The sequence below is a fragment of the Thermothelomyces thermophilus genome, chromosome 5 (genome assembly GCF_000226095.1).
Source record: "Thermothelomyces thermophilus ATCC 42464 chromosome 5, complete sequence".
Taxonomy (NCBI): Eukaryota; Fungi; Ascomycota; class Sordariomycetes; order Sordariales; family Chaetomiaceae; genus Thermothelomyces; species Thermothelomyces thermophilus.
The window spans coordinates 1381680-1403415 of NC_016476.1; the positions used below are offsets into that span (position 1 = coordinate 1381680).

At 56.7% G+C, this 21736-nt stretch overlaps 8 protein-coding genes and 1 non-coding gene across 9 annotated transcripts; 4 read left to right on the forward strand and 5 right to left on the reverse strand.

Annotated features, from left to right (window-relative positions):
- Positions 1–584: 584 nt before the first annotated feature.
- On the forward strand, positions 585–2111 carry MYCTH_103611 (uncharacterized protein; the record flags this gene model as incomplete). The annotated part of the gene is made up of 4 exons (XM_003664935.1): positions 585–953; positions 1051–1157; positions 1297–1735; positions 1794–2111. The coding sequence occupies 4 exons, from the start codon at positions 585–587 to the stop codon at positions 2109–2111; spliced, it is 1233 nt and encodes a 410-aa protein (XP_003664983.1).
- Positions 2112–2325: 214 nt separating this feature from the next.
- On the forward strand, positions 2326–3805 carry MYCTH_2308246 (uncharacterized protein). The gene has a single exon (XM_003664936.1). The coding sequence runs from the start codon at positions 2618–2620 to the stop codon at positions 3626–3628; it is 1011 nt and encodes a 336-aa protein (XP_003664984.1). The 5' UTR covers positions 2326–2617; the 3' UTR covers positions 3629–3805.
- A 90-nt stretch (positions 3806–3895) lies between these two features.
- MYCTH_t159 lies at positions 3896–3966 on the reverse strand. The gene has a single exon. It is a non-coding gene; the product is annotated as a tRNA-Gly (tRNA).
- An 846-nt stretch (positions 3967–4812) lies between these two features.
- On the forward strand, positions 4813–5827 carry MYCTH_96108 (uncharacterized protein; the record flags this gene model as incomplete). Its single annotated transcript, XM_003664937.1, has 4 exons — positions 4813–4924; positions 5010–5146; positions 5226–5729; positions 5771–5827. The coding sequence occupies 4 exons, from the start codon at positions 4813–4815 to the stop codon at positions 5825–5827; spliced, it is 810 nt and encodes a 269-aa protein (XP_003664985.1).
- Positions 5828–6500: 673 nt separating this feature from the next.
- On the forward strand, positions 6501–9196 carry MYCTH_2308247 (uncharacterized protein). Its single transcript, XM_003664938.1, has 2 exons — positions 6501–6768; positions 6841–9196. Exons 1-2 carry the CDS (start codon positions 6719–6721, stop codon positions 9053–9055), a joined length of 2265 nt encoding a protein of 754 aa, XP_003664986.1. The 5' UTR covers positions 6501–6718; the 3' UTR covers positions 9056–9196.
- A 203-nt stretch (positions 9197–9399) lies between these two features.
- Positions 9400–10743, reverse strand: MYCTH_108781 (uncharacterized protein). The gene is made up of 2 exons (XM_003664939.1): positions 10392–10743; positions 9400–10246 (listed from the first exon to the last, which is right to left on the reverse strand). Exons 1-2 carry the CDS (start codon positions 10615–10617, stop codon positions 10008–10010), a joined length of 465 nt encoding a protein of 154 aa, XP_003664987.1. The 5' UTR covers positions 10618–10743; the 3' UTR covers positions 9400–10007.
- Positions 10744–11216: 473 nt separating this feature from the next.
- MYCTH_2315847 (uncharacterized protein) lies at positions 11217–12691 on the reverse strand. Its single transcript, XM_003664940.1, has 2 exons — positions 12218–12691; positions 11217–12062 (listed from the first exon to the last, which is right to left on the reverse strand). Exons 1-2 carry the CDS (start codon positions 12637–12639, stop codon positions 11450–11452), a joined length of 1035 nt encoding a protein of 344 aa, XP_003664988.1. The 5' UTR covers positions 12640–12691; the 3' UTR covers positions 11217–11449.
- Positions 12692–13470: 779 nt separating this feature from the next.
- MYCTH_2315848 (uncharacterized protein) lies at positions 13471–15676 on the reverse strand. Its single transcript, XM_003664941.1, has 3 exons — positions 14826–15676; positions 14295–14767; positions 13471–14236 (listed from the first exon to the last, which is right to left on the reverse strand). The coding sequence occupies exons 1-3, from the start codon at positions 15208–15210 to the stop codon at positions 14222–14224; spliced, it is 873 nt and encodes a 290-aa protein (XP_003664989.1). The 5' UTR covers positions 15211–15676; the 3' UTR covers positions 13471–14221.
- A 1394-nt stretch (positions 15677–17070) lies between these two features.
- MYCTH_2308258 (uncharacterized protein) lies at positions 17071–21266 on the reverse strand. Its single transcript, XM_003664942.1, has 2 exons — positions 20907–21266; positions 17071–20839 (listed from the first exon to the last, which is right to left on the reverse strand). The coding sequence occupies exons 1-2, from the start codon at positions 21127–21129 to the stop codon at positions 17397–17399; spliced, it is 3666 nt and encodes a 1221-aa protein (XP_003664990.1). The 5' UTR covers positions 21130–21266; the 3' UTR covers positions 17071–17396.
- Positions 21267–21736: the final 470 nt, after the last annotated feature.

A 21736-nucleotide genomic window follows, 5' to 3' on the forward strand; every position in this document is an offset into this window, starting at 1 on the left:
GCACTACGTTTTTCCTTCTAGGCAGGGGACTTGATGTAGTACGTTGTCTACGGACGCGTCTATCATATAAGGTTAGATAAGATAAGCCTTGTGGATCTGGTAAACGGGCTGGCAAACGGAGTGTTCTTTGTTCCTATCCTCTACTTATATAGAGCCACAGGGCCAGCCAACGTAGGAAGGAGACATCGCACTTTTGAACTATTTACAACTTACCAACTTTCTTCTATCAATTGGAACCATCTTCCATCTATTGGAACCATCTTCTATTAGCTACTTTACCTTGGCGCCAACGCGGCAACCCAATTCACTGTACAGCCACCGCGCCAGCTGCGGGCGGCAGTAATGGTGTTAGCCGACATAGCTATCCACGATTTACTTAGCTCAGACACCTTAGCGAGGCATGCGGAATCGGGGCATATTTTTCGGAGGAGGCCTCTGTGTTCAAGGGGATAATAACCGCTGCATCATCGAAACGGAGCTGGGCCGGTTTCATTGTCATCCCGGAGTCCATATTAATTACCATCAGCAACAACAAAGCTTGGTTTCATACCTAATTACAACACAGAAAAGCATCGCATCGCACCATGAGCGCGCAACCGCCCTATTACGGTCAGCAGCAGCCTCCGAAGGGCTACAGCGCGCCGCCCCCCGGCAGCGCCCCGCCGTCGGGGTACGGGCCTTCGAACCCGGGCACGCCGTACCAGTACCCACCTCCGGGCCAGGCTCCGGCCCCGCAACAGCCGTACTATGGATACCAGCCGGGTGGTCAGTCCGGGCAGTACCCACCCCAACAGTATCCTCCAAGTGCTCCATACGGTCAGCAACCTCCTCAGAGTGCGCCCTACGGGCAACCGCCGCCTCCTCCGCTTAGCGGCCAGTACAATGCGCAGCCTCCATACGGCCAACCTCCAGCCGGTTACGGTCCGCCGCCGCCGCCGCCGCAGGGTTACCCGGTAAGCATCCTCCTCCGCTGATCCGCCCCCGTCCGGCTGCTCCCCTCATAAATAAAAACTCGCTGACACGTAGCCCCGCTCGTCATGACAGCCGCAGGGCCAGCAATGGCAGCAACAATTTTCTCCGCAGGGGGCACCCGGATACTCGGTCCCTCCGGTCCCGCTTACGCCGGCGTCGCCGGGCTACGACCCGGCGCAAAAGGCGTGGGTGCAGCCGGTCAAAACACGTCGAGCGACGTGGAGACGCTCCGGCGGGCGATGAAGGGCATGGGTTGCGACGAGAAGGCCCCTGATCCAGGTGCTCACCAGCCCGCAGTACGTCGACCCGTGGGCGATGCAGCAGCTGGTGCGGGACTACAACTCGCACCTTCATCCGCAACCTGGCCGATGACATCAAGAGCGAGACGCGGGGCGAGCTCGAGACGGCGCTGCTGGCGCTGATCCGCGGGCCGCTCGCCCAAGACGTCTACCTGCTGGACAAGTCGCTCAACCGGGTGGGCACGGACGAGGACACGCTGATGGACGTGCTGCTGGGGCGGTCCAACGCCGACCTGCGCGCCATCACGGCCGAGTACCGGCGGACGACGGGGCGGGACCTGCTGGCCGACATCAAGTCCGACGTGGACGAGGCGCTGTTCCGGCTGTGCGGCATGGTGCTGGCGGGCGCGCGGGCCGAGGAGGCGGCGCCGGTGCTGGCGCACGAGATCGACGCCAAGGTGACGGAGCTGCAGCGCGCGACCGAGGGCACCACCATCGGGGCCAACGCAGTGGCGGTCGCGCAGGTGTTTGCCAGCAGCAGCGCCGCCCAGATCAGCGCCGTGGCGGAGGCGTAATTACCAGCGCAAGTACCGCCGCGCCCTCGACGACGTGGTCGAGAAGGAGTTCCGCGGCGACATGGAGGACGCGCTGCTGCGCATGCTCGCCGAGGCCGACGACCCCGCCGCCGCCGACGCCCTGCGCCTGCGCAAGGCGCTGACCGGGAGGAAGGACAAGCTCTTTATCAACCGCGTCGTGAGCCTGTACTGGAACTTCCCCCGCCTGGCCTCCGCCAAGGACGCGTACCGGAAGAGGTACGGCACCACCTTGGCCAGGAATGTCAAGGACCTGCTGAAGGAGGATTTCGAGGCAGTCGTGCTGGCCCTGCTGAGGGATAATTAGGTGAGAAAGAAATAATTAATGACGACGATGGATACAGTGTGCGTGGGCGCTTGGGAACAACAGTGATGATTTTGATTTTCTTATATATATATATATATATATATATGTATATATGTATTGTTGTTGTTGTTGGTTTGTTCAGTCTACATCGTGTTCCCATCAGGCAATGTTTTGCCCCTTGTTTCAGAAAAGTCCACGAGGTTTGCAGGTGTGCCAAGAAATCTTTGTCTTCTGGCTTGCAGCGGAGCTCTCTCGTGCTGTGGTCCACTCAATGCGTACACTAATTAGTGCGTAAAGACGCTCAACACAACCGCTGCGCACATTGTTCGTCATTGCCAAGGGTCTCTCGCGTCTCAACAGAAGACTCAATACAACCTCTGACAGTACAACCAGCTATCGACCACCCAATCATAAAGCAAAAGCAGAGGGGGAAAAACGAGAAAGAGTGGGAGGGGAGAATAGAATAGAACAGGAAAAATATTATAAGGAAGAAGAAAGAGAACGCAATGGAAGAACTCAACCTCCTCATCCTCGGCGCCGGTTGGACGGCCACCTTCCTCATTCCGCTCCTCCAGTCCCGCAACATCTCCTTTGCGGCAACCACAACCACAGGCCATCCCGTCGCCGGCGTTCCAACCCTCCCCTTCAAATTCGACCCCTCAGCGCCTGAGCACGAAACCCGCTCGGCCATCGCGGCCCTGCCCCGCGCCCGCCACATCCTCATCACCTTTCCGCTCATCGGCGCCGGCCCCAGCCGGCTCCTTCTCTCGACCTACACCGAGACGCATCTCACTTCGGTATCCACCGCCCAGCCAGATGATGGCACCGGTCCATTCCGCTTCATCCAGCTCGGGAGCACCGGCATCTGGCAGCAACAACAACAACGACAACAACAACAACAACAACAAAAACACCAAGAAGCGCCCACTCCAACCTCGCCCTGGCTGACTCGGCACTCGCCCTACGCCCGGGACAACCCGCGCGCCGTCGCCGAGGACGAGCTGCTCGCCCTGGGCGGGTGCGTGCTCAACCTCGCGGGCCTGTGGGGCGGCACCCGGGCACCGCGCCGCTGGGCGCGCCGCGTGGCGCCCACCAAGGAGGCCCTGCGCGGCAAGGCGAGCCTGCACCTCGTCCACGGCGCGGACGTCGCGCGGGCCCTCGTCCGGCTCGTGGAGGGCGACGCCGTCGGGTCGCTGTGGGACCGGGCCGGTAGGGGCCAGCGGTGGATGGTCACGGACGGGTTCGTGTACGACTGGTGGGCCTTGGTGGTTGGCTGGGCGGATTCTGCTGCTGCGGAGGAGGAGGAGGAGGAGGAGGAGGAGGGCGAGGGCGAGGGCGAGGCCGAGGCCGAGGTAGGGGCCGAGCCGACTGAGCGGGCTCGCTGGGTGTTTGAGCTCATGAGGGAGCACGGGATCAGGGCATTGCCCAGGCCGATGGAGACGCTGGGGAGGTGCTACGACACGAGGGAGTTCTGGGAGGCGTTTGGGCTAGTGCCGTTAAAGGGGCGGATGTGCTGATCCGTTTAGAACAGGGGGATGTGCGCGTGGTTAAAATAGAAAGCTCCTGAATAATCGTGACCTTGGGTTGTATGGGAAACACCTAATTAATTAAACCTGATCAATACCTCCAGTGTGTTATTGTAAAGTTTAGCTCAATATTCTGAAGAGACCAGCCTACATAATGTCAAAGCGTGGACTTCCGCTTTAACCAGCCCAGACATCTATCTCCGGCCAAAAAAAAAAAAAAAGAAATCTTGAAACCAAAGGGTATCCGCTGCAAAAGCGTGCGTCAGCCGCGAATCGAACGCGGGGCCCATCGATGGCAACGATGGATTTTACCACTAAACCACTGACGCTTTCTCCTGATTGGATGTTCTTCTTGGTGGATGCTCTTCCTTAACAGAGCTCAAACCATGCCAAAACACCACAAGCATCGCACAGCATCAACAACAGCGATTAACAGAGGTGCCAAAAACATTCATCAACTTGTCGCAACTTGACCGTCCTTGAATCGGCTATTTCATAGAGTTTGAAGACACTTGAAACCAGCCTGCGGGAGGGCAGGCTGGCCTATTTCCGTTTCTTCATTGTCAGGATCCAAAGAACTCGAGTTTCATGATCTCATTTGCATCAATATCATCACCTCGAGCTATTAGAAACAAAGGCACTGATGCGAACTCTCTCGGATATCTTCCCATGCTGCCTAGCGAATAGCTCCGTGGCATCCTGAGCACCCACAGTTATCGCGAATCAGCACAAAGACGTTCCAACCCCGTAGCTACTGCCATCTAGTCAAATGTGACATGTCATCTTGCGGGAACTTCACGCTGTATCAGGGTATCACTTTACCACACAATGAGCACAACAAGTCAAAGCCGGTAGGGGCAAGCGACAAAGGTCCCAGGGGACACAGAGCCTCGATTCGTGACGGAACCGAAACCGCTACCCTGGTGTCTATTCTACTCGAGAATGTTTTAGGTTACCGTTTTTGTCTGTATTATCTCAGTGAAACCTCCACGAGCCTGCGAATTAAACAATGGTCAACATCTTCGTAATATAACCCCCCTCGATGGATGCGGCTTGGGAAAAAAATAAGAAGGACGACTAACCATCGATTTCCATCCTAACCAGCATCCTTCCTCGCACATAGGTACGCTTAATTAGCCCAACCATTGTAAGAGACTCAATCTTTCACTTCCGATATGGAAAAGTTCATCTCAGACTCCTTGCTAAGCTCGAGCACCAGGTTCATGGATGTCCTTCGCCGCGTGTGTTCCAGGCTCGTTGACCGGCTAGATCGTCACATACACGAAGGTGAGATGCGCCGGGAGTGAGAATACGACGTGTGTACGATAAGCACTGACTGCTCTCATTGCACTCTCCGCACGTCACGTCAAAGCTGGCCTAGATCAGCAGAATCTCGAGATTCGCGCTCACTTTGCCAACAACGACATCGACCCTCGGTCAACTGATGATGATGCGACTGGACTTCTTGTCGGCGAGACGGCGAGCATCTGCTCCAACAGCGAATCTGTGGTCCGTTTCGTTACCCTCCAAAGAACCCTTGTTGGCGCATATTAGTCATGTTAACTATTTCTCTATCTCTGCTAATTAGTACTCCTGTAGCAATTTGAATCGTCTCCATGGGACTAGTCGATATCGAATTCCCGCCAGAAGTGTCAGGGAACAGGTGCGGGCCGCGCCATCTCCCGGCGACCCAGGCGATGCGCAATACCCAAAGTATCACGGCGGCTATGAACATTGGGAGCATATCTACAAGTTAAGATCCAAGCCGCCGTGGGTCGAGTTTCCCATCCTCACTCACCGCAACGGACGCATCTGGACCCAGGGACAACCCCCAGGGCCCGTGAGGGCCGTCTACAACAATGCGGACCGCTCGAAATTTGATGTGGTCTATCACGACCGCAGCGCGGCTCGCCGAGGAGTCGACAACGGTTTTACCAAAGCCATCTACCGGCCGGGGAGGCGGCCCCTGAATAGTCCCAACCAGGAGAGGACCAATGTACCGGACACCAGTTACCATTGTACTCATGTCCCGTCAGGCCTACATGGGACCCCGGAGGTGTGCAGTCTTTCCTCAGGGACCGAGTCAAGGACAGTGTGTTGTTAAGCTAGAATGTTGCGGTTTCCGTCTTTTAGAAGGAGTGTGGTGACTCTGGCGAGCCCGACAGCGGTGGTAGTAGTGTGGTATCCTGAGGAATATAATTAGATCTTTGGCTTTTACCTGGCCCTTCAATTACAGTATTAAACACCCTGATCCTATGATATTGCAAGATGGGAACCCCCACCGCTTTTATCAATTACGTGCCCTTGGATAATTGCTGCTTTGTACCCCACAGGGTGTGATAACTAGGTACCAACCTGCCTTCCGTTTAGATGCTCGATGGGCTCGTCTTTATGCCTAATTCAAGGTAGTAATTACTTCTGCGTACTACCTATCATTGGTTATTGGGGGGCGAAAAGAGTTTCGAATGCATTATCTAAGCCACACAGAGCGGTTTAATAGGCAAGCTTTTCTGCTCCAAGATCAGCTGCTCGTTGTAAGGTGCGAGTAAGTGGATGATGCTCTAGCATGCTCCGACTTGATGCTCAAACAAACTACTCCGTACTCGCGATAGCGTACGTTGCTGAAATGACAATGATCAACTTCTTATCGGATGCATACATCCACAAGCATATACTCCGTTTTGAGAGCAGAATGTGTTACTTCCAAGGTATATCTTGAGATCGTTTGATGGGAAAGATCGCAGGGACAGAGTCAACGAGATCATTTTGTGCATTGTGGGGCGTGCCTGCCTGGCCCAAATCTGGTAAAGTAACCTGTGCGTGCAGTGGCCCAAGCTCCCTCGTCCGCGTCTCGACCGGGCGAGTGACGGCGAATTTTGTGAACGCGAGAAGCTTGGAATTGATTGACTGACGCTTTCAACGGATCGACGAATCTACGCAAAAAATATCCATTCAAACCCGACGACTGTCGTTCCTCAACCAACCACCAATCGATACTTAATTGAGGACTGATGTGGAATACGCCCTGAGGCTGCGACTGCTCTCTCGACCTTCTCCCGCAACCCCCCGCGATTTGCGGCCATGCAGCCCGTCCCCAGAACGAGGCGCACGCCGCAAAACACACAACACACGTATGCATTGCCGGCTTTGACAAATCATGTACATGGTTGACTAATCATATACTCCTTCTTCCGGGCCTGCAGATACTCGCTCGGCCGACGGATACACGATGTAAAGACATACCCCGTCCGGTCGCCCCAGGGCGCGACCATCCTCATCTATGGTCACGAGAATGGCATCACCGTAGTTTGGCGCGGTGGTCGGAGACTCAAACCCGCAAAACAGTCGGCCAGCGAAAAGCAGAACGGCGCAAATTCCGAAAACGCGGTCATGGTGATCGACTCCGACGACGAGACGCCGAGCTCAGCAGCCTTCGTCGACAAGCCCGAGTTCCTGGATACTCCGACCACCGATGCTCCCGTTCCCGAAATCACCCAGACCCTCGATCTTGCGCTGGGAACGGCGGTGCTTCACGTCGCGGTTTTGCCCATGGCGGCAACTTCCGCTGAGGATGCCGCCGGGAACGGCGCCAACATACTGAAATCCAAGATCGTCTTCGCAGTAACATGTGCGACCACCGACGTCTACGTGATCACGCTGCCATTGACACCACCTTCACACGAGAGCAAGGCGCGGCCAGAACTACGGAAGAACCTGTTGGCGGGCAATGCAGGCACGGGGGTATGGGGAGAGACGCTTACTCTGCTGACGGGGCCGACCCGCCCGTGCGGAGGGCTCGCCATCACATTGGTGAAGCACAAGCCGGGTTCTCGGAGTAGGTCGACGGAACGCCCAGCAGGACAAGCCGCCCCGGCTACTCGGGTGATCGTTGCGGCACATTCGCGGGAAGCAAGCGGCATCCTACGCCTCTGGCACGTGGCTCTGGACGCGAAGCCTGGCACTGTCAACCGGGTCGAGCCATTCCAGACTGAATACCTGCCGTCGCCGCTGAGCAGCATCACCTTCAACCCGACCCACACCACACAGCTTCTCACTGTTACTTCCTCGCAAGCGGCTCGCATCTACGACTATGCTACGGCCGCACTTCCTTCCGATGATGCCTCCGAAGGGCCCTTCCCGACCCAGGGCTCCTGGCTGTTGTCGCTCTATGCTCCCTTTGCCAGGGGCCCTTCGATGTCGACTACACGAAAACCGATCGTGGGTGCCGAATGGATCACCCACGGTCGCGCCATTCTCGTGCTTCTTGCCGATGGCCAATGGGGCATCTGGGACATCGATGGTGCTAGCCCTTCAGCGGGCGGCACCGGCACTGGCAGTCTCTTCAGCAAGGCGAGTGCTGGGCTTCGCGGCTCAGCAATCACGAATTTCTCGGTCTCTGGCCACCTCGAGGGAACCAGCCCTCTCCGAAATCCGGGGACTCAAAAGTCCTCCACCGCTCCGGGAGCAACCGGCGACTTCGTCCCCATGACGCCCCACGCGAGACGCGACGCCGTCACGTCTGCCACTGCTGGCGGGCCAGAAAAGTTAGCAACCGTGCGTGGCGGCATCACCGTTGCCCAGCTCGCGCCCCAAGGGACCGGACCCGGCGAGGAGAGCGCCGTGCTCTGGCTTGGAGGCACAGACCCCGTCGTCTCCGTCATCCCCGTGATCTCCCGCTTCTGGGACTCACAACTCCGGCGTGCCGCCGGCGGTGGCGTCAACCTCTGGAGCGGTGCCCAGCCCACCCGCATGCTCCGCCTCGCGGACCTCGGCGCTGGGCTTCTCGGGGAGCGGTGTACCGGCGCGGCCGCCATTCCCAAACCCGGCCGGGCGGCCACCACGAACGGATCGTCGGCGGCAAAAGACGGCAGCAGTAACCGCGCCGAGGGCCTACCCATCGAGGTTCTCGTCCAAGGCGAAAGCCGCCTCGTGGTCGTTCACGAGAGCGAAGATTCGAGCTCGCTGACCAGCCGCCTTCTCGGCGCTCGCAGGAAGCCGCGGGCCGACCTCGGCCCGACCAGGGCTATCCTTGCTTACCCTCGTCCGGATCTGCCGGCCAGCAGCAACAACGTCTCGTTCAACCTCAGCATTGCCCAACCACGATCTAGAAAGACAGGCGGGCTGTTCCAGACACGCCTGCGCCCTTCCTCCGCCAAGGGATCGTTTGATCAGTCCGTGGACGTGCTGCCGTCGACCGAGGTTCCCGACGAGACTCAGTCGGCGCTCTCGAGCCAGCAGGGCATGATGTTTGTCAACGATCTCAGCTTTGCTGCTGACCAGCCGGACGACGAACTCGAGGTGGAGGGCCGGGATATCGAGCAGGAACTGCTGGACATTATGGAGATTGACCGCGAGCTGGTGCAGATGGACCGTGAGCGGGAGAGAGGCACCAAGAGGGTCTTCTTCGAGGAGGACTGAAGACTCCCTCCGATTGTGGAAGGCTGGAGAAGAATGCTGAGTCGAGTCGAAGCAGTCTCGTACTCTTGTCACGGGAGCAGGAACAGGAGCCAGGGGCAGGAGCAGGCCACTTCGAACCGGGCCCATCCCGCGCGGTCGACCACCAAGGAACCCATGACGCTGTAGGATACCCAACGGGCTACTAATGTTATCTAGCACGATCACGGAGAACGGGAAATGAACTATGTCTGTTTGTGTGTCAGCAGGGGCGCGGCCTGTTCCGGTATACCCGGAAGGCTTGTTCACCCGGCATCTTTACTTCTGTCCCTTTCCCCCCCTACCCTTCCCATTGAGCATTCCGCACGGCGTGGTGGAGCACAAGGCGAGATCCATCCTTGATCCAGCTCTGTATTCCGAGCGGTAGAGCAAACATGGGGCCTCAAACTCGGCTGTTGAACGCAGCCAAATCGAGTCCGCCGGCGTCGCTTGAGCAGCTGCAGCGGCAGTTCGTTATCGCATTTTTGACCAAATGTTCTGCCCCGGCCCCGGCCTGTCCGCGCCTCCGTCCTTAGATGGAGGAAGGAGGACGGGGAGCTTACGAGGCCGGGGGGGTCGTGGCGTCGGTACATACAATGCATTATTACATTTCGTCTCGCCACTTTCTCCGTCCTCTCCCCCCCATTTTCCTAGTGCTTGCCGATGACAGAAGGCGACTTGTGTACCACACATTGCTTTGTGATCCGGACGTCGTCCATATCTCAAGTCGTGTTCGATCCAGACTTGAGCAGCAAAATTCCGCGAGGACCCCATTACTTATCTCGACACCCCACGGCACCCCACCAACGTCTTTTCCTTGCCATTGAACCCTCCAAGCCATGGGCAAAAACATAAAGAGAGAAGAAGCAGAGAAGAAACGAAACCAACCACCTTCCATCACGGTAACTCTCTCTTCTTCTTCTTCTTCTTCTTCTTCCTAAGACAGCTTCTCCTTAACCTCCCCCTTCACCTCCCGCGCCTTCCCTTCCACTTCCTCCTTGACCCCGCGCGCCTTGCCCTTGGCCTCGCCCGCCACCCCCTTGGCCTCGCCGGCGAGCGAGCTCGCCTTGTCCTTGGCCTGGCCCGCCACCTCGCCGCGCAGCTCGGCCGCCTTGCCCGTGACCTTGCCCTGCTTGATGTCGGACGCGGCTTCTTTCATCTTGTTGGCGTATTCCGCTGTGAAGGGGGGGAAGGAGTCGGTCAGTTCTCTCTTATTATCTCTCTTTGCTTTTTTTGGTGCTTTGTGCCGGGGAGAGGAGCTGTAGTGGAATGGCGGTTCCAAAAAAAAGGGGGGGGGGGAGAGGGGGTGGAAGTCACGTACTGCCAATGTTGATGCCGTCTACCAACTTATCGGAGACCTTGCGGTCCACAGTCTTGAGGGTCTCCTTGGCCGCCTCGACGGTGGATTTTTGATGACGGGCCGTGGTGGTGAAGGCGGCGCGGGAGAGGGTAGTTGTGGAGGAGGAGGAGGAGAAGGAGGAGGTGGTGGTGGTGGTAGTTACCACGCGCCGGGCCACGGCTGCTGTTTTTTGTGTGAGGCCCGACATTGTGATTTCTAGATGTGTGATGTTGTTCCTTTGACGGTATAACTGATGGTAAGAAAAACTCGGAACTTTTTGAGGACAGGAATGGACTGGAATAGGATTTCCGTTGTTGTTGAAGCTCTAACGAACTGTCAAAGAAAACTGTCAAAATGTTGCACCAAAGTTTGGCTGGCGACTTATTAAGGGGTCCTCTTGGTGGTGGTGGTGGTGATGTCATAGTTGATGATGGCACGGTGATCTGAGCAGCCACCGAGAGCAGGGGCGTGGCGGGTTAACCGATGACGATTGCTTGTGGGGGAGTCTTGCAGAAAGGAAAGAGCTGCAACCGAAACCGGATTGTAGCTATACTCATCTTGACTAATGCGTATGTTATATACTCCGGATAGCATTTGAGAATTGGAAAGCTCTACCCCTGACTTGGAGGTGTTAAATGTAGTCGTGAAGCTACGGAGCTCCAGTCTGAGCTTCCGCGAGTGACTGGCTACAGCACTGAGATTTCTGGACGAGGATTGCTTCAATGACTGAGCTTGGTAACATCTGGTATCGTCTAAACGCGAAGGTGTGCGAGAACATAGGGAGGCCGGGAGAATAAACGTAACATAACATGGTGCCTGACTTCACAGGCTGGCCTCTTTCTCGCTGGAGGAGATGTAACCAGCGAAGCAGGGTATGCTGCCCAGGCTGCTTCGAGAACTAGTCTCGATATTTTACATCATTGGATGTCGAACGACTGCGGTGATACGCATGCCGTCGGTTTTTTCTCCCACGATCCACTCACGCCGACGGGTTTTTCTCCATCTTCGCGACCCAATTAACTATCCGCCCATGCCGACCATCACCTCCCCTTGAAGACAGGCTTCCTCTTTTCCGCAAACGCGCGCAGCGCCTCGTCCCGATCCTCCGTCCCGACCACCCGCTCGTACATCTGATTCTCGACCGCCTCTCTCGGCTCCTCGACGGCGCGGATCGCGGCGCGGATCGCGATCGGCCCGCCCTCGCAGATCTCGGTGGCCAGCCGGACCGCCTCGCTCAGCGCGGCGCGGCGCGCCACGTCCAGCACCGCCTTCTCGCGCGCGCTGTCCTCCATGGCGTCCCACTCCTTGGCCTGCTCCTCGCTCTCGGGGGCCACCTCGACCAGGCGGTCCGCCAGCCCCAGAAAGTACGCCTCGGGCGCCGACACGCGCCGGCCCGTCAGGATGAGGTCGCGGGCCCGCGGGATGCCGATCAGGGCCGGCAGGCGGTAGGTGCCGCCGGCGCCGGGGATGATGCCCAGGCGGGTCTCGGGCAGGCCGACGACGGCGTTGGAGGTGAGCACGCGGAAGTGGGTGGCCAGGGCCAGCTCGAGGCCGCCGCCGAGGGCGAGGGAGGAGATGGCGGAGATGGTGGGGATGGGCAGGGCGGAGAGGGAGGTGAGGGTCGTGCGGAGGTTGAGGAGAAACGCGGCGGTTCTAGATTCGGGAGGGGAAGAGAGGAAGAAAAAAAAAGAGGGAGAGAGATGTCAGCTGAGCGGAGCGGAGGAGAAAGAGAGGGGGGAGTTTAGTCTTAAAAAGACTACTTTCCGGAAAGGACAGGGGCGTCGACTTGGCTTGATGGCTCGACTTACTCCTCTTGGGTGAAGGACTTGCGCTCTTTCAGGTCTGCGCCGGCACAAAAGGATGTGTCAACCGCTGAGGCGAGAATCAGGGCTCTTGTTGGGCCCTTTTGGTCATCACCCGCCACGCCGCCGAAGCGCTTGTTCCACGACGGGGTCGGAAGTTCCTCCCCCGTCGCGGCGTCGTACTGTTCGTGTACAGCGTCGATCTCGTCGCGAAGAGAGGATAGTAGCGCTCGCGATATGGCATTGCGCGCCGCAGGCCGGTTGAGCTCGAGGATGCGAATGTGACCCGAATTGGGCGCGGGAAGGTTCGTGACGCGGATGAGGGGTCCCGTGTTGGCCTCGGTCGAGTATCGCACGTGCCGTACAACCGATCGCCCGATTCGCAGGGCCGCGGACGCATTGAGCGTCAGGGTGAATCTCGGAGGCATGTTTGAGGAGTGTTGTCTGATTGATACGCGGAGCACCTCGATTTGTTACCAGGAGCAGAGGTGAGCTCGGTCAAAGAGATGTCTGCCTCGTTGCTCGTTTGCTGCTGCGGGATGACGTCCAGGCCGGACTCGGTTAACGTCGGCAGCATCCAACCAAAGCCGGCTGAAGGTTGCTTGCTGAGCAGGTACGGAGGAACCTTGGTACTGTACATTCGACAACGGCAACCCTAACCCAGACCATGAGCACGGTGCTTGGCGCGCTCGGCACGCTACCCCAAAAGCAGCAGCAGCTCGTTTCACAACCCACCCGACCCCCTCATCTGCTCGAAACGATGAAACGGAGAACGAAGCAGAGAGCCGACGCCAAGATGAAGGTGGCAAGACTTGATGGCGTTCCTCCGGCGTTCCTCCTGCTTCTACCATGACAACACAGCCCCTCGGTTGCCTCGCAGCCCCCAAACAACAGTTACACTCGTCACACGCTGAAACTTTTTTGAGTTTCTCACGGGGAGGCCCTTGGAACACCTACACTTCTGTCGAGAAGAGCGACAGCAACACGGTTTGGAGGGAGCCGAGCACCAAGATCTGCGCTTGCTTCCCCCATTTCGCCCAACTTCCATTTACGGAAACGAGCCGAATCTGCCATCGGCTTGTTTCAATTTGGGACTTTTGGGGCGCCAAAAAGCGGGAAGGGACGGCGACAATCCGGCTATATTGACCTGATCTGCTGACTTCCGCGGATCAGCGACCACCGCCCAAGGCTGGGCGGCGTGCGGGGGAACGAGGGTCGTCGGGACACCACCTTGTCAGGTATTACACTACAAGTGAAATGAGAGGGAGACAACAGCGAGTGAATTTGTCATTTTAGAATTCCCGTCTATGACCTAGGTAATTCGTAATCCGTAGTTCCCAAACCACCCCCCCTTTACCAAACCGTTGCTGCCACAGATAGATAGAAGCAAATACAAAAAAGGAGCGGACTCACGTAGGCACTGGAAGTCATGCAAGTTCCGCCTCTGCCTGCCTGCCCTCTCAGGAAGCTCGATCGCTCGCCTAATGGACCGCTTGTTGAAAGCACCGACAAGGTCGTCACGGCTGACGGGCCGCATGCGAGGGAGTGTCATCACAATACACCCATGGAGACCGAAACGACGCCTTAAAGTAGATTCTGTCCCCATTGAATACTGCAAGTCGATCGTTCCGAAAGAAAAAGGCTGCGAGGCCGGGCGGACGGCGTAGAGAACGGCGCCAGGGCCCCGGGTACTGGTCTAAATAGTGTAGCGAAGGAGAGAGGGAGAGGCTGCGCAGGCACACCGAGGGTCCGGCCGCCTCGTCAACGCAACGGTGGCGTACCCCGGACGTGCTCGCGCTGGCCGTACAAACAAAAAAGAGAAGACGCCCCCAGGTAGGTCCCGTTCGTGTGATAGTTGTGAGCTCGATCCGCCACCAAGTGTGCGAGAAGACTCGGAGAATACCCTCTCCCCCACCCTTACCACCCTTCCCCAAAACGCCGTTTATGCTGCTACTGTCAAAAGTAAAATTCAGGGCGAGTTCGTTTGTCGTCATCACTGGAGCGGTGCAATCATGCATTGGTGACCTGGGTTCAGTCAGCACATCTTGCCGTCCCAAAAAACAGTATGCAGGGTGAGACCTACGCGAAGGATCCTCCTGGAATAGTCTTGATTGTCGGCGATGCTGCCGTCGCTCATCCTCCGCGCAGCCAGGATCGGGTCCAGGCGGGAATCTGACATTGACGTGCCCCCGCTGCTGCGGGGTGTCTTGCCGATGAAGGCGTTGACTGCCGCGTTGCGACGGTGCTCTTCCTCGATCTCCTTGTTCCGCTTACGGCGCATGTACACGAAGCCGCCGCCAATGAGGGCCGCAACAACGACGACCCCCACAACAACACCAGCAGCAACACCGGCGACATTGGTGCCTCCGCCTTTGTCCTCGTCAGCGTCGGAACTGCTTGTGGGCGACGCCGTGACGATCAGTGTCTTCTCCGGTTCTGACGTGTGTGTTGGCGTCGCGGTGGACGACGAGGAAGTGGACGACTTCTGGTCCTCCATATACTTCACGGCGAGGTTAACACCGGTATTGTAAATAGTCCAATAATCAATGCCGCCGCCTAACCGGTTTGTTAACTCTCCCAACGCTTTTGACAGTCCAAAACATGTTGTACTCACAAGCATGTTGGCCGAAGCCGGTGCAGCCGACATCGCAGTTGTCGTCGTCCACCAGGTCTGATTTGGGCGGGTAAACATAGCCGCACCAGCACTGGTTTCCGCCCGACGACCCGGCCGCGGTATAACCCTTTGACGCGCAGATATCCTTGCCACACTTGTCGATGCTGTTGAATTCTGGCGTGTCCACCATCGTCATGTTGCCCGCCGACTTGAAGCAGCCTTGCACTGTGGGTGCGCCCAGCGTAGGCGGTTCGATTGGTTGTTCCTTCCCCTTCACATAGCGGTTGACGATATTGTTGCGCTTCCAATGCCTGAACGACAGCGGGTTGTCTGGCAGCGCGTCGGCAAGAGCGACGAGCGCTGCGGCAAAAACCATCGACTTCATCGTGGGATCGGGTGTCGCTACCGTATCAGGCGTTTTTAACGCAGTCTAGTGTGTACTGGAGCCGGACGGACGCGATGCTTCTCGTATCTCGGTGCGGCTTCTTCGGGACCTTCCAATCGACAAAGAGGCAAAATGTCTCGGCTGTCGTCGACCAGCGGCTCACAGCTTCCTTCCAAATGCCACCTTGTCCCGAATTCGACAAAATGAATATATGGGTTCAACACCCCAGAAGAATGAAAATCAGAGCTTCGATGGATGAACGAGTGTAGCGGGGTGGGTTTCGTTGTAATTTTGCCGGTATCTGTTTGTGTTTCCTTCTCAGCGGCCTGGCGCTACAGCTGAGACGACATTTCCCGGCTTCCGCAGCGTGCTGAAGTGCAGCGATGCGAGATGGAGGTTCACGAGATACCTATCCCCTTGGGGTTGAGAGAGGTGGAGTGAGGACGTACTCGATGGCTCAAAGGAGTGACTTGAAGGGAATGACAGTGATTTTGTTTGCAAGGACGAAATCGGGTGAGGAGGGAGACGCAAAGGCCCTCGTGCGACGAGCCACAGGGGAAGCGAGCGAAATTGCACTGGGTCCCTCGGGTCGACACCAGGGCGGTTCCTGCACAAGGATCCCTGGCTCTTCCCACCATTCCTTGTTATCACAAATCAAGGCACCGCCGGTTCATCCCCTGATGCCAATCCGTATTCGGACTAGTCTGGGACCCCCACAGCAGCAGGTACGGCCAATCATGCACTGTGTCGTTTACAAGAAATGACTGGCAGCTGGCGATTGGGTCAAGAGAACGCGCCATCCCGATCCAATTTCGGGGGACTTGTCGATCGTTGAGAGGGAAGCCGGAGCCACTGCAGGTGCTGTGCGGCACCGCGGACCAGTTCCTGTTAAGACTCCGGTCCATAATAGCATGCATTGCACACACAGTATTACAGTCTCTCAAGTAGTTACCCCTACGGCGCTTTTCACGTGATATGTTCGGTGTGCACAGTATTCTGGACACGGTGATGAGCTAGTTTTTGAGCCGGTCGTGTTACACGCCATCTTGTTGGTGTACCATAGATGCACTATTTCGTACACAAACGATTATGTGAATCCTTTAACGTGATAACAGACAGTTACCCGGCTTGTTCAGGTCATCAGCCGGATAAAATCACGCCCCTTGCCGTTTCCTCGATTGGAAGAAGCAAGCGTGGCCGTGTGCGTGAGTGGGAGGCCAGACCTGCCACCGAAGCTCCACCAGAGTTCTGGCCTCGGTTGCTTGTCACTCTTTGCGCTGGCGTCGGCCAGGGTGGGACGATTTGAAACAAAAAAACATGGGGCCGAGAGAGCGAAAAAGGGATGGGGAGGGGGAGGGGGTAACCTTTTTGTGTTCCGTCTTACATTTTTGTCTTTTTTGGCTTTTCTGGCATCTCCTGTAGTACTCAGGCAGAAAGGTTCCAGCGAATCTTGATCGGGTCAAACAGAGTACAAGACAGCCTCTCCTCTATCCATCGATTTTTTGACTTCGTCGTGACTATTCTTGGGGTTGCCCCTTTGGAGCGGAATGAAAACGCGCCGACTGAACACGAAGCACTGCTCCGGAGATTCCGCAGGACAGCTTAGTTTTCAGACTTGCACGGCGGGGTGGCTGCAAAGCCATTTCCCGCGCTGCATATTCCCGCGCTGCACAGCCTCGATATTCAGAGCACAACGGGAAGGATCCGTTTACTATTGGATCTGTCCAAAGTTAGCGATGCCACCGAATTCGAGAACAGTCGTTTACTGTTATGGGAACTGCTATGATGCAAACTTGATTATCCACCGTTTTTTTTTTTTTTTTTTTTTTTTTTTTTTTTTTTTTTTTTTTTTTTTTTTTTTTTTTTTGGTCTTACTCTCATTTGATCCAGCTTTCCCTCCGACATCAAGACTGTACCGTGTATAACACTGTAATCAATGCTCACCGAGACACGTCGTTAACACACCAATGGACGGCAACCATCGTGTAACTATGATGACTCTGCAGAGGACAACTCGACTATCTACACTAGATAGTTCAATCAATCTGCTCACAGAGTAGTGCCGAGCCAACATTGTCAGGTACCCGATTTCGCCGCCTCTCGCGGCCAAACACAATCCTCCTGCAGGGTACTCCGGAAACGAAGTATTACCTCCTTACTCCACAGCATGAACTTTTAACTCCCCCTCATTCCTTACTGTATACCTCCGACTCCTCGCACTCCATCCGATGCTTCGCCCAATCTCTCTTCTGGCACTGAGCAGAACAATACAGCACCTCCAAGCACCGCAAGCATTTCTTCAACTTGACCCCTTCCTCGGTTTCCGCCTTCCCACAATTCCGGCACCGCTTGACCGCAAGCTTCCTCCCCGTCATCTCCTCCGCCACCTCCTTGGCCAAGCCCGGCTCGATCAGCTCCTCCACCAGGGCCGACGCGTACAGCGGGCTGATGGCAACCCGCGTAGCATACTTGGCCGCCGTCTCCCACTCCGGCAGCGAGACGAACGTGTCGGGCAACTTGCCCTGCCCGCACTTGCACAGCACCTGGTCCCCGTCCGCCAGACTGACCGGCACCCTCCCTTTCTCGTAGTACTCGCACCCGGCCTCCCCGTTATGGCTCCACGTCCGACACCTCTCCGCCAGCGCCGGCAGGGCCCTCTTCCACAACGCCAGCTCCTCCTCCCCGACCGTTAGCGTGCAGCACTCCAGCGTTCTCAGCAGGATCAGGAACTCGGCCAGCTCGCCGGACGCGATCAGCTTCTTCGTGAACGGGAGCACCGCCGCGTCCAGCACCACGCCGCCGTGCGCGCCGTCCAGGCGGATCGCGCTGACGAAGAGCAGCATGTGGATCCCCTCGCTGCCGCGGGTCAGCGCGAAGAGACCCGTCTCGCCGCCCTGGAGGCCCGAGGACAGCATGAAGATGGTGAAGAGGGACTCCTTGAAGTCGAGGCGCGCCGACGAGACCGCCTTTCTCGACGAGGCCGAAGCTTGCGCCTCGCGCAGGCGGCGCTCGCGGGTGGAGAACATGAGGGACGTGAGGGTCGTCATGAAGCGGATGCGGCCCTTGTCGGACAAGGAGAGGATCGGGAGAGCATCGAGGTTGATATGGGGGATGTTGACCGTGGAGGGAGGCTGCTGCGGGCTCGGGTTGTTGATGGCGTGTAGAAGGTAGGTTTCGAGAATTGCCGGGTGGGCGGAGGGTTCCGCCAACGGCGCGGTGATCTCGATGTAGCACGACTTGCGCGCGATCCGGCTTTTGCTCCCATCTTGGAGCACGGGGGCCGGGAACGTCAGGGGAATCCTGAGAAGGTCCCTTTTGGGGGGAACGAAGATGATATCGATCGTAAAGGGAGAAACCTGCTTGAGTCTGAGAGGTATCTTGTCGGACAGCATCTGTCGGGCGTCGGCCGAGGTGATGTTGAGCCGGCCCGTGATGGAGACGATGTCGCCTGAAGGACCGAAATCCGCTGTCAGGCTGGTTTCCGGGGGCGATATGTCCTGCGCCGAACCTGTGGAATCCCTTATGCTGCGCAGCATGCCCTCTGTGATACCGCGGCCGACCTTGCCCGGCTGGTATTTTGTGATAAAGACGTGTTCCTCATCATGTAAGGGCGCCTCGTGAGCCCAACCAGCGAGTTCAGTGTCATTCCCAAGAATTGTGCGGTCATAAGCCAGACGTAGGGAACTGAAGCATATCGTTGCCGGGCTATACCTTGCTCTCACGTACTCGGTAGGGACATGGTACGAAATCACCATGGGTGATGTCCCGTTCCAGCCGGCTTCATCTTCCCGCACGTAGATGGTGAAATCATCCTGGTCAGGCGAACCTCGTTTCTCCACCGTGCCAAACGAGAAATGAGTTTCATGATAGAGGCTGTCTTCGTCAGCTGTCGGAGAAGCATCAGGTGTATGGAAGCGTAAGCGGCCGATGATCTCAATAGGTGAGCCTCGCCCTGGCCCAGCTTGGGCCGGAAAACGTATCAGACGCTTCCAGAGCTCTGGAGGCACGACCATGGTTATGGCAAGGGTGTCAAGGATGGTAGACCACTTTCTGAAAGCTGGCACTGTTGTGCTCTCGGCTTCTGCTATAGCGAAGCCGCTGGAAAGCTGGTAGTTCAAGGTGGGCGAGTGCATCGTGAGGGCACCCAACAGACGTAGTGCGGTGTCTTTCGTGCTGGCATCGTTCTTGATACGCAGCAGAAAGTTGTCCCACACCTGCGCCGAGTCGACACCCGCCCTGTCGCAAATGGAATGCATCAAAGCGGCGATGGCTATTGGCTCGTGGGGTAAGACAGGTATGTCCTCGGAGACTGGTATCTTCGAGAGCGTGGTGCTGTAGACACCGAAGAGCAGGTTCACCAAGTCGAGAACCTCGGCGTGGAGTGAGGGAAGCGAGGGGCATCCAACCATGTGCTTGCTTTGCCTCCATGCAGTCCTGGACCACAAGACTGCATCTTTGGTTTCTGGCGTTTCTTGGTCTCCAGCCCAAGCTGTCAGGACCTGATCGGCCGTCGACACTGCCTTGGCATTGGTCCAGTACTCTGCCGGCACCAGCCCTAATAAGAGGGAAATGGTTGTTGAGTGGCCATGGAGCAACTCCTCAAAGTTGCCCGGGTTATTCATGTGATGGCGGCAAGCCGTGTAGAGCGTCGAAGAAGCCGTGTCCTTCAGAAGAGGTCCAGCGGAGACCAACAGATCCAGAATACTGACGTGACGGGAGAACGCGGAGGCGTCGACGGCGTCGAACCGCCTAGGCGCGGAGCCGTTGACACCGTACTCGGAGTCGGCTAGTCTCAGCACGTCAAACCCATGCTTCCCACGATAGTGGTGCGCGCAAGTCTCGCCTGTCTTTGAGTTGTATCTAAGAGTGTAGCAGAAGGCAAAACACTCAGACGCAGTAAAGCGAACGGTCGTCCTTGGGGCAGCCTCAACAAATGCCTCGGCCCAGTTTCTGAACTGTAGGAATGCCATCTCAAAGAGTCTATGCCGGTCCTGCAAAGAACCCGAATCTTGTTGCTCGAGATAAAGCGGCGACAGCTCGGTGAGTTCGGCTTGAGCTACCGCGAGGTGGAAGCCGAGAAGGGGATTGGTTGGGTACTTGAGCTCGGAGAGTGTCGTAAGGGGCACAGCAAAGATAGGATTTGGGATCTCTTGCGAAGCCGTGCGAGGGTTGCCGGAGACACCGAGTTCCCAGTGTTCCTCAGTGAGAGACAGTAAGTCGTTTGCCATCTGCATGGCTAAAGGGGCACAAGATCGCGAGACGCTCTGCCTAGTCGCCTGCCTGGCATGACTTTGTTTCGTTTTCGCGTCGCGCAGGCGGTCCCGAAACAGTGCCCAGCGGTCCCGGTCGGCACCTGGATCTCGCCAACGGGCCTGCTGCGCATATTTGGCCCAAATGTCGTGAACGAGCAACAGCGTTTTCTCGTCGCAGAACCGCAGGGTAGTGCCGTATGGACTCGCTTGCCAAGTTTGTAGACTCTGCGAGAGCTCATACAGCTTCTTGGCCTGGTTCTCAACTAGGAGAACATCGTGATTTTCAAGATACAAGTCGTAGTAGATGTGCCAGGTTTGGCGCAAGGAGACAGCCTCCTCATTATCGAGAAGGATGGTGAGCAACAGGACATTCCGTGCTGTGTTGTGTTACAAAGGTATTGTTAGTTGCCATCTGAGAAAGGACACAGAGAGACGCAGCCTTACCGATTACATATTCATCGACGTCGCAAGCAGTGAAGTCAAGCTTGCGTTCAGGAAGGCCGCGCTCAACGAATATGGTGTAGAGGATATTACGAACATCGCCGCAACCAAGGAGGAGGATGTCCGCATCAACTTCCTTAGGCAGATCCTCGGTGAGGCTAACTGCTGGGTCGAAGCTGCCGACGTGGAGCGGAGTGGCCGTCTCGATAAATCGCGGGGTATGCATCTTGGGCTCTTTTTTGAGACATCTACGGGGTGAAGATGGCGCCTTGACCACCGGCTGAGGGAATTCGCGGCTGGTGGGGTTGGTTAGGGAGATTTTTTTTTGATTCTTCTGAAACGGGTAGTTAAGATAGGTTGTTTGTTTAAATGAATCTGACCTGTGCCGGGTTGCATGACCTTACAGATGGCGAAGGCAAAATAGTCTCACCGTGTGATCGCAGAGATTGCACAGTATTTTGTACTGTATGCCTATAGCCACCAATGCTTGCTCACCGTGTTCACATTAGCAAACACATCATTATTCAGAACAGTAAATGGATATCAGAGACACCACATCAATTTTGATTGATTTTTCCAACAAAAACCAAATCCTAGAACATTCCCAGTTCCTGGGTGCCAGTCATCCCGAGCTCATCACAGCCCACCCTTTGACGAAACCCGAAACAGGTAAGCACCTAACAAAATAAACAATCCAAGAAGCCCGGTGTCGCCGCCATCCAGGCACGTGTAGTGGTATCCCCTCCCCCTAGCCAACACCAACAGAAACTCCCACCCTTTAATTGTACAATCCTACACACCTTCGAAAGGAAAACCTCAAATCCAATACAAAT